At 34.1% G+C, this 11,532-nt stretch overlaps 1 protein-coding gene across 1 annotated transcript; it reads right to left on the bottom strand.

The window, feature by feature from the left end:
- Nucleotides 1-5,069: 5,069 nt before the first annotated feature.
- On the bottom strand, nucleotides 5,070-6,487 carry LOC142629109 (zinc finger BED domain-containing protein RICESLEEPER 2-like). The gene is made up of 2 exons (XM_075803096.1): nucleotides 5,314-6,487; nucleotides 5,070-5,140 (listed from the first exon to the last, which is right to left on the bottom strand). The coding sequence occupies exons 1-2, from the start codon at nucleotides 6,485-6,487 to the stop codon at nucleotides 5,070-5,072; spliced, it is 1,245 nt and encodes a 414-aa protein (XP_075659211.1).
- Between the last annotated feature and the right edge of the window lie 5,045 nt (nucleotides 6,488-11,532).

The following is an 11,532-nucleotide window of genomic DNA, read 5'->3' as shown; positions in this document are numbered from 1 at the left end:
TCTTCATCTACATTGTCATCACTCATCATCATATGTAACGCCACCATCATTGACATCTATTGATGAGGGCAAAAATGAATATGACACATTTTGCCATTAACTGTAAGCTTGTATTTTGTGTTGTGCAGTCTATATAAAAATATTTATATATTTTAAAGTGGAGAGTGGAGACTACTCATCAATAACAAATTTAAATTAAATTGTAATTGCATTCTAATATTGTATCAACTATCATCTATCACGTACCATTCTAATTAGATTTTACATTCTCTATTAATTTTGTGCCTAGGGTGAAGTGTCTCTCTAATTTAAAACAACTTCAAGCTCATTTAAAACTATTTCCAAACTATTTGAAACTAATTTCAACCTATTTGAAACTAATTCCAATTTTTATTGTCTACTAGCTTCTACTAGTTAGCTTAGCCAAAAAAATCAACAACAAAAAATTACAAAAAAAGATTATTAATTCAAGTATAAACTTTTTAAAAAAATTATCATGTTCTAAAAAACTATTGATATATTTTATAAGAACTCAATTTTCATAATTTATTTGAAATTGTACTAAATAACAAAGAAAAAATTACTTGTTAGCTAAATTCATTATATTACAATAACAAAGACAAAGGTTATGAAGTAGAAGCTAAATATAAAATAAGTTAACAAAATATTTTCACCTTCTACTTCTTATTGGAGGATTGACATTGAAAATGAAACTGTCATAAGATTTTTTTTTTTTTTTTTAAATCAATAGTTACAATAGGAATAAAGGATTTGAATCTTAAACATTCTTGTTAGAAACATTATGAGATACTAATTGAGTTATAAAGCTCTTGGTAATTATCTTGAGAATTAAGTATCGATTCTATTTGAATAACTAATATAGGTATAAGAGTCCATAAAGGACATGATTTTATAATTATTACATATGGATGCCAGCTTGTTTACAATTGATGAAATTAATGACTATTGTAACATGTATAACAAAGTAAATTACACTATGTTTTGCACTTACTACACATCCTATAGGGAAAAGGATGCTTTCTAATCGTAATAATTATCATTTGTATTGAGTCTAGAATGCAAATATCAAATGCATAAGATATTTTCTCCACAATGTGAGTTTCTTTATACTAAGAATAACTCATGCTCCATGGATCAATGTAAGCCAAAATAAATAAATAAATGAAATATTAAAAAAGTGACACGATAATCAAGCCCTTTTTTAAAATCAATATAGATAAGAGTCATAGGTTTAAACTCTATAAAAAATAAAAATATAGATAATAGTCAACAAAGGACATAAATTTAGAATGATATGAAGTTATCAGGCCATCAAGGGGCTCCAATCTCATTACCTATCAATGCAATCACAACTTAATTTCAAAATTAAAGCCAAAAAAAAAAATAGTGTATATATAATTTAATAATACGTATAGAATGTTATACGAAGAAGTAAGTAAGTAACAGTGTTTTATTAATTAATAGAAAGATGAAGATATTATGGCATTCATTCTGTAGCCAGTTACACCAACCATGACCCCCAGATACACAGAGTCCGTTTGGATAGAACTTATTGCTGAAAACTGAAAACTGAAAACTGAAAACACTGTAACAAAATAATTTTAAAATGTGTGAATAGTATCGCGGGACCCATTTTTAATGAAAAAGTAGCTGAAAGTGAAATTTGTGGGTCCGTGAACAGTGCACGGATGCACTGTTCACGGACGACTGGTCAACATCTGCGGCTTGAAAAAAAAAAAAAAAAAAAAAAAAGCTTGAAACGCAAAACGCAAAACGCAGCCTTGAATCCAAACACATTCACAGTCTCTACTAAAGTCTTCCACACAAAAAAAAAAAAAAAGATACAGTGTCTACTTTTTATCTCCTCCTTTGACAAGTACATGGACTGTAATGTCAATTTCACTCATTTTGGAGAAAAGGTTAATCACAGAAAATCTCCATCAACCCTCTCTCTTTCTCTCTCTCTCACACACACACACACACAACAGACAAACACAGGATTTCATGTGTAGTAGAAGAAGTGCTTAGGGGTTAGGAGAGAGAAAAAGACAGTATCATGGTATTGGTAGCTTCATGATAATTATCTCATGTGACAGAAGAAATAATAGCCATCAAACCCTCTTGAGAATTGCCATATCCCAACACTTTGGAATCTCATATATATATTTCTTTCTATATATCTTCCTTCAACGCAGAAAACACACAACCTGCAGCAATCATCATGTCCTCTCGCCTCTTCCTCTCATCATCATTAGTCCCTCACTTTCATCATCACCACCCACCAACCCCACCAAAACTACCGTTCTCCTCAAAGATCAAAACTGGAAGAAAGAGAAAGAAGAAAGAAGAAAGAGAAGCTTTTAGTTTTAGAAGTTGAAGACATGGGTTCAGTCAAGAAGAAGAAACGTAACCCTACCCTACCCTCTCATTTCTAGTTTGTTTTGAGTGAAGGGTCTTCTTCTTCATCTTCTTCTTCTTCTCTACCCTTTGACGTTATTTTCTTCTCTTCTCTCGGGGAATCGAAGCCTTATGGTCCGATTGTTTGCTAGATCAAGCAAATCTAAACTAGTTTAAGAGCTATTATAGTATTATTCATATGGGTTTTCTTTGTTTTTGTTTTTTTACCTTTTTAAGTCATGAGAGTTTCAGGTAGATATTTTTCGGCTGTGCTTGTTGAAGGAGTTGGCATGAAGAAATATTATACCATGGTATGTGGTACGTAGTTTGTGCTTTAGGATAATGTCTCTCTCTCTCTCTCTCTCTCTCTCTCTCACTAGTGCTAAATATTATTACCATTTACACTGCTTTATTTGGTTGTGTGTTTGAATTGTATTGATGCAAGTTTCAGAAAACAGTTTGAGATAGATCTAGATTTCTATATGTGTGTATGGCAATAAATGTTGTTCCTCGGAAGATGAGCTGGTAAATCATGTGGACATTTATTTATTTAGATGTTAATAGTTATTTTCTTCTGTGCTACAGATCCATCATTTACTTTGCTAGCTAGTACAATCCTTGAACAAGGGTTCGTTATTCTTCTGGGTTTGACTCGTCAGATCTTATATACTAGTAGTAATTCCTTGCAAAACCTGATATAAGAGAGAATACTTCAATATTGTGATAAGTTATATAACCATATCCGGCTTTGTTAACGTTCTCGAAGTTTTCAAAGTTTGGACTTAATTATTTCCTTTTTCCTTCTTCATCAATTGATCTGTGGACTATGATGACAGCACAAGATTGTTGCTTCTACACAAATTAATAATAACCAAGATAATCTAGTAAAATAAACGTATGTTTTAAACCTAGTTGAGTCAAATAAGGATCAACTCTATTTTAAGTGAAATTGAGAGTCTATATCATAGATCTTGATTTTAGATAGAATTGTGTTATTTAAAATTTTAAATGACAGACTAATACATTAGGTTTTAGATTTATAAAATTTAATCTGGAACAATAAATGGATTATCTCCATTTCATATGAAGTTGAGAGGATTATAAGTAAATATTACTTTTCTTCACATCTGAAATTCTAATAGGAATTCCTTAATTAACAGATTGCAGATTTAAAGATAGATTTGTTATAAACTAGTTGGACTCAAGTCATTTTTTCCCTGCACTACTGCTTTTGGGGCATGTAATTGGTTACTTGTGCCTTTGCTGCTAGCAAAAAATAAAAACTTTAGCGTTGGTTCTAAATAGGGGTGTTTCGGTTCGTTTCGGTCGGTTTTTTAAAAAAAAACCGACCGAAACCGAAATTTTCGGTTTTCAATATTGTCAACCGAAACCGACCGAAATAGTTGAGACACCGTCAGTTTCGGTTCGTTTCGGTTTCGGTCGGTTTTTCGATGAGTGTTTGGTTTTGGGCCTAGGCCTGGAGTTTGGGCCTCTTGGTTTTTTTTTTTTTTTTAATTCTGTTTGGGCTTCTTAAAAAAAATATCAGTATTCAAGCCATTTGTTTTATGGCCCTTTTATACTCTAATTAAGCCTATTTTAGAAACATGTTTTGGGCTTATTTTAGGAACCAATTGTGGCCCAAATTCGGGCCTTATCTATTTTGGCCCATGGCCATCTTTAGGCATTTTTTAGCTTTCTATTTTGGCACTTTCAACCCAGATTTGGGCCTTTCCTATTTTGGCCATTTTTGGGCCTTTTTACAACCTGCTTTGTATTTTACATTTCATAACTTGTAGATTCATCAAAAAACAAAAAAATCACAACCTGAACCTGTTGCAGATTCATAAATCCAAAAATACAAACACATATAGCAGATTCATAAATCACAACTTGTCATAAATTCATAACCTGCTTTAGAGCTTCTATTATACTCATTAAAATACACATAACATATTCAAAAATCAAAAAATAACCTGTCAACATGATAAAACTTGTCAACAATACAATTGCACAAGCACAACCTGACAACACAGATTCACAAATCCAGAAATAATCTGGAGCAATTTCACAAGTACAACATTACAAAACAGATTCACAAATCCAGAAATAATCTAGAGCAAAAAATTGCTCTAGTGCTCAAATCTGTAACTTTTTATAGGCAGTAGGCACCCATCAAATACAAATAAATTAAAAAATAAACTGTACAAGTCACAGTAAAATAGCTAGTGTAGATTTCAATACTTACATAATAGCATTACAACAAAATAATACCAAAATACTTACATAACACCAAAATAACTGGTGCTGATTTCAATACTTACAAAATAAAATAACTAGTCAATGTGTCAATACTTACATAATAGCATTATAGCCAAAGACTCAAAATAAATTGGCCATATGTCAATGTCAATGTCAACATATACTATCCATATTTAATATTTGGCCAAAGATTCAAAATAAATTGGCCATATGTCATTGCCTATTGCCTAATATCCTATATTTTCTATGTATAGGGCACTGTCAAAGCACAAAATAAAAGCTCATATCTATATATCTATACGTAGGCCACTATCTACTAGTGTCTAATAGCAAAAAGTGTAAATATCATCATATACCATTATACCACCCTTCCAAATAGCAAAGAGCAATCTTCAACCATCAACGTCAATAGGTGTTGGTGTGGACATGCCTAGTTTCGATGTAGCAGCATCATTCACAAGTTCTACAAACAAAAAATGAAAAAAAATATAAAAGTCACTTGTACAATAAAACAATATATATGCCAAGAATCCAAGACATGCAGTTTTTTTTAATAATAATAGACATGCAGAATTTTTCTTAATAAATAAAGAAACAGAAATTAAATTTTTTTAATATAACAAATAATAGTCATACCTCCATCAAGCTTTTCAAACTCCTCAACATCATCCATGGCAGCACGAAGGCAGATTGGAGCCAATGAAGGACGGAGCCAATTTTGACCACAAATGAGGGCTTCCACCATAAGTGGAGACAATGAACTCCGGAATGGATCAAGGACACGACCAGCCGTACTAAAGGCAGATTCTGAGGCCACAGTGGATACCGGAATTGCAAGAACATGTTGTGCAACTCTTGAAAGCACACGGTATCGTGGAGAATTAACCTTCCACCAAGCCAAAATATCAAAATTATCATCAAAGACATCTTCACAACTCTCTAACAAGTATTTATCAACCTCTGATTTGATATTTGAAGAATCAATACCCTTCAAGTGCTCCTTAAATCCCATCATCCTCATTGCCTTCGCATCAACCACACTAGAATCATCTCCCTCCATTGATCCACTTGGTTTTTGGCCTTGGGCTTGTGCAGCAGCACTAGCACTACTACTCCCCACTTGATTTTGAGCATAAGCATTATATAAATCCACCAAAACAACCTTTATTCTTTTTGCCATATCAACAGCCTTTTGGTTCTCATACAAAGTACCAAAACAGTACTCAAGATACCTCATCTTGTATCGAGGATCAAGAACTAGCCCTACATACAACAAGTGATTCATATTATCAAAGTTCCCCCAATACTTTTCAAATTTGGTCTTCATGTAATCAGCCATTTTTTTCAACAAATAACTATCTTTTTCATACTCCAAATCAATTGTGTCATGAATTGACATGAGCTCCAAAAAGAAAGAATTGCTAGTGACATAATTAGCACTCGAAAACCGCAAGGTTGCATCATAAAAAATTTTAAGAAATTTCGAAAAGATCCTAATCTTTTCCCAATCCACATCTCCCATTCCCCAAGCAACCTCATCTATATCACTTCCATCTTCCTTTTCCTCCTCTCTAATTGTCATAAGATAATTTGGATCTTCTTCCTCCAATCTCTCAAAAAAATTTTGATACTTCTCAGCCTTCTCCAACATAATATAGGTGTAGTTCCACCTAGTGAGCACATCTAAGCACAACTGACCTTTAAACTCAACTTTTTCCTTCTCCGCACATAACTTAAATGTGTTTTGTCTTTGTGGAGACGATCTCAGATATCGCACAGATTTTCTCACCTTCACTATTGTCTCATCCATTTCAACTAACCCGTCACGAACAATTAAGTTCAAGATATGAGCACTACACCTCACATGCAAGTATTTATGCCCTAAAATTGTTGTCTTCCTATGCTTAGTCTTTTTTTGAATAAAAAATCAGCCCACTATTAGAAGCAGCATTATCAACTGTAATAGTTAAAATCTTATCTATCCCTCAATCAAGTAAACACATCTCAACTGTCTTCCCAAGTGTTTCACCCTTATGATTTTTCACTAAACAAAAACTAAGAATTCTCTTGTGTATTTTCCAATCACTATCTATAAAATGGGCAGTGAGACACATGTAGTTCAAATTTTGAACGGATGTCCATGTATCTGTGGTAAGGCAGACCCGTTGCTCTTTTAGGGCTTCTTTCAACTTTTGTTTCTCATCTAAAAATACCCTAAAGCAAGTTTTGGCAATTGTTGTGTGGCTAGGGATTGGATTGAACCTAGGTTGGGTTTTAGACATAAACCTCTTAAAACCATAACCCTCCACAAACCTAAAAGACAGCTCATCTAGAATAATCATCTCTGCCAATGCTATCTTACATTCCTCAAAATTAAACACCCATGGCACTAGTTTACCACTACTTTCTCCTTCTTCTTTAGGTTTGAATGCTAGGGTTCATTGGTTTTTTTTTTCTTCCCTATAAGGATATTTCAAACATAGTGATTGTATGTGAGTTCTCATGGTTGTAGTCCCATTTTGCTTAGTGTCACAAGCATAGGTTGTGCCACAGTAGTTACAAGTTGCCCTAGGTTTATCCCCCCCTTCAATAACAGTGAAATGACCCCAAACAAAAGATCTTTTTTCACCAGTATTACCTGCATTTGGTGGGAGTGTGGGTTTGCCTTTGTCTTTATGCACATTGGTTGTGCCTTGACCCGCTTCAAGGTCTTGACCTTCTAGAATTTCCGTTGTCTCATTCATCTACAATAAAAAATAAAACACAATAAGTCAGCAACTAAAAAAAGTAAAAATTAAAAATTAAAAATTAAACCCCAATAACAATAAAACAATAACACAATAAAAGTCAGCAACCAAAAAAAAAAAAAAAAAGGAAAAGGACTCTAGTATACAGCAACAAGCCGACAATAAACACGTCAATAAGATAATAATAAACACATCAACGTCAAGGCAATAATAAACAAATACCCCAACATCACAGTCAACTATTAACAAATGCACCAACATCACAGTTAAGCACATGGGGTAATTGATTTTCAAATCTGTAACATCAATTAGAAAATAACAACTCAACATCACAGTCACGGATTCACAGCATGTCAACAACAATAAACAAAAATATATCAACAATAAATAAATAAAAAAGTAGCTAACTTTATAAATAAATAAATAAAAAAGGCAATCAGCTAACTTTAATTATAAACTAAAGTTAGAGTTTTGAAAAAATCGATAACCCATGTGTTAAAGTTAACTCACACTCTGGGTAATGTCTCACATTGGGCTTGCAGAAAGAGTCAACATGTGACTATTAATATATATTTGCAAAATGAGGAATAACTAAAAATAGCAATTTCAAGAGCATGCTTCGATAAGGTAGATTTGCTTTTTCAACTTAATCTGCTATACTTATACCCATTTCCAAGGCCTCTAAATATAGCTTCTAATAGAATCATTCCATAAGACAGCAAGCACTACACATGGCAATCTCAAGTAACACAAAAAATATTGTAAGCTATCTATCCCAATCATATACACCCAGATAACACAAATCAGGCATTACCCAATAAAACATTAATACTTGAAAAAATAAAAATCTTGATATTATGTTGTTACTACAAAACAAAATCACTATTTTCAAAAACCAAAACACAAAACAGAGAGAAGGTCAAAGCGTAAAGAGATTTTCAAAATAGAGGCTCACCATGAGATGAGAGGCCGATGATTAAGCCGGCGTGGGGAGGGCTAAACGTGAGAGAGAGTGAGGGCTGAACGTGGAGGGCTGGAGGCTGTCAGTTTCGAAGGGTGAAGGCTGAATGGAGGCTCACCGTGGGCAAGAAGGGAGGGCAGAACGTGAGAGAGAGTGAGGGCTAAACGTGGAGGGTTGGACCGCTGGAGGCTGTCTGTTTCGAAGGCTGAATGGAGGCGGTCTGTGGGTGTGAAGGCGGTCTAATGGGAACGACGGCATTTAAGTGAGGAGCGGTGGTCCGTGAACATCGCTGCGAGTCAACCCGAGTCGAGTCGAGTCTTTCTTGTACTCGCCCTTTTAGTCGGCCGAGTCATGGCTCGATCGAGAGTGAGAGTCAGTCACTGTGTGATTCTTTTTGAGTCTTTGTCGGTGCGTGAGTGAGTGTCAGTCTGTGTGTGTGTGTGTGTGTGTGAGAGAGAGAGAGAGAGAGAGAGAGAAAAGGGAAAGGAGCAGGGTAGTTTTGGAGATGGAGAGCGGCGGCTGAAGAGAAGAGAGAGTGGAAAGTGCGCGGTGAAAAATGTGGGGTATGTAGGGTAGGGTTTCCAACTTTAGATTTTATAGTGTAATTAGTTTTAGTTTAATTAGAATCATTAGATATTTACTTAGTTTAATTATAGGTAATTATAGGTAATTAATTTAATGGGTTTTATTTTAATTATAGGCCATTAGGCCGGATCACTTATCAAACAAACAAAAAAAAAAAACAAGGCCGGATCAGTCAAGACTCAAGGCCCACAACATTATCACTTGAAATTTTGAATCACCATTGGCCCAATTGTGAATAAAATTGGGCCAAAGTATGCCACTTATTAAATATATATTATATTATATATTTAATATAATAATATATAATAATGTTTCGGTTCGGTTCGGTCGGTTCAGTGTATAAAAATTTGACACCGACAACCGAACCGAAATATTCGGTTTTTTATAATATAAAACCGAAACCGAAACTAAACCGAACCGAACCGAAATTTTTGCCTCGGTTCGGTCGGTTTCAATCGGTTTTTTCGGTTCCACGGTTTTTTGCACACCCCTAGTTCTAAATGAAGGGAAATACTCTTTGTTTGACCTTTTGCTTAATCAGAAGTTCAGGAAATCATTGTGTTGGTTCTCGTGGCTCCTGAAATATTTCTCTCTCTTGTTATGCTCAACAATGCACCACTCAGTCACTATTTTGTTGCCAATTTATAGACTTTTTTCTTCTCAAGGTGCCTGCTGATTCTTTGTGCATGCATGCTGCTTAATGCACCACAATTTTAGCTAGTTTCTAGTTCTTACAAGTTCTTCTCATAAAATTTTTCTTCTTAACGCTTCACTAGGATTGCAGGGTTACAAATTGGTGGAGCTGCAATGAGTTTTTAAGCACCAAGAAAATTCCCAATTATTTGAAATTAATATTTTTATCATGTTTGATTAGTAAAGCATTTTTTAAAAAAAATAAAAATTTGATATTTACATAAATAAAGAGCGGGGATTCGATTCTTGATTCTCCTCACAAAAGAAGGCAAGTAATAACATTTACAAACTTACAATTCTATTAGCTTTAAATGGTACAATTTGTGAACCATTTTTTTGGTGAAATAGATACACAGTTGAGGTATGTACACAAATATGTACAAGGATGCACATTTGTGCATACGTATACACAGATAAAATCTGAGGTACAGACAGGTGCAACAGTGCATGTACTGTATTTGTTAACTTCTGGTATGGTTCAATGCACATTGACATACTCAACAGAATGTCAGATCTCTTAAATTAACCATTGTTGCTTCCAAAAGTTTCCATTTAAGATTTGCACCTACGTATTCAATGATGGGAAAAGAGCTTATTGCTGTGTTCTTCAACATCATCACCTATATGCGGGGATATGCTTTTCAGTCAATGTCTATCAGAAGAAAAAGAGAAACACGTGCTGAGAAAAAACAACTTTTTCTTTTCCTTAATCTTTTTCATTGATGACTTGAGTTTAATATGACTACCATTTATTTTTATTTTGCAACCCCAACTTGGCATTATTGAGAATCCATTTATCAGAATTACAGGTGAATTGCAGAGTAACTATTTCTGAAGGATGGTCACTGAAACTATGACTGTTTAAAACTGTGGATTCCATCTTCTGCATGCGTTGAGCCTATGCCTATAGGCTATAGAAATTTATGGCTTAGTATCTAATTTAAAATAGAACTTCCTCATGAGAACATGCATGAAAAAGGGTTTTGAGAAAGGTTGTCTTCTTAGGCCTGACAAGTTGGTATATTCATCTGTCTCCATCATTAGGTGCACTATATTTGTTGTGTCTTATCACTTTTGTTGAATCTACTAGAGGCTACTCGTCTCATGTTAACAAATAGCAACATTGTTGAATCTACTAGAGACTACTCACAGGTTCTGAGTACCATATTTAAATGAAGAAAAAATAAACTTTATGTGTGGGATTTGGGGAAAAACAATTATAATGATGTGCCTACCCATTATTACGGAAACACAACTATGCTGAGTTAAATCCGACATTTTTTTTTTTTTTTTTGGTTTAGGAAGAGTTTATGTGGTGGTGAGGTGCGCGAAATGCTAGGAATTTCAAGAAGATTTATGGCATGTTTGGATGTTTAAAAAAAGAGGGGAGTAGAGTAGAGGGAAGGGGAGTAATTCAATTACCTTGTTTGGGAGTTTTTTAAGGAATGAGGGGGAGAGGTTTGAAGGGGTTTCAACTACCTCCAACCCCCTCATTTTTAATTCCCCCAAATTGGAGAGATTTGGAGGGAGAGTAGAGCACATAAAATTATTGATAAAGTAAATTACCTAATTTACCCTTATTATATTTATAAAATTACAATGTTAAAAACATGCGAAATGGCTAATTACTCCCTTCCCCCTTACTAATTATAAAAACATCCAAACAATGTGGAAGGTAATCATTCTCCTCTACTCTCCTCCCACTACTTCTCTCCCCTCTACTCTCCTCCCTCTCTAAACTCCCAAACAGGGCATTAGATAATAAGATCTTTAAAATGTGGACAAGAGTCTTACTTAGAAATTTTATTTTGATTTTGATTTTTTTTTTTGATAAAGTTTAGCTACAAAATTGGTTGTAGACATATTTGA

The sequence above is a fragment of the Castanea sativa genome, chromosome 3, assembly GCF_040712315.1.
Source record: "Castanea sativa cultivar Marrone di Chiusa Pesio chromosome 3, ASM4071231v1".
NCBI classification, from domain to species: Eukaryota; Viridiplantae; Streptophyta; class Magnoliopsida; order Fagales; family Fagaceae; genus Castanea; species Castanea sativa.
This window is presented reverse-complemented; position numbering and strand designations above follow the sequence as displayed.

Bases quoted from the DNA above. Each gene is read 5' to 3' on its own strand.
- LOC142629109 (XM_075803096.1), bottom strand. From the start codon at position 6,487: ATGGATGAGACAATAGTGAAGGTGAGAAAATCTGTGCGATATCTGAGA. The intron at 5,141-5,313 runs GTATGACTATTA...TTTTGTTTGTAG, and splicing joins GTTTGAAAAGCTTGATGGAG to AACTTGTGAATGATGCTGCT.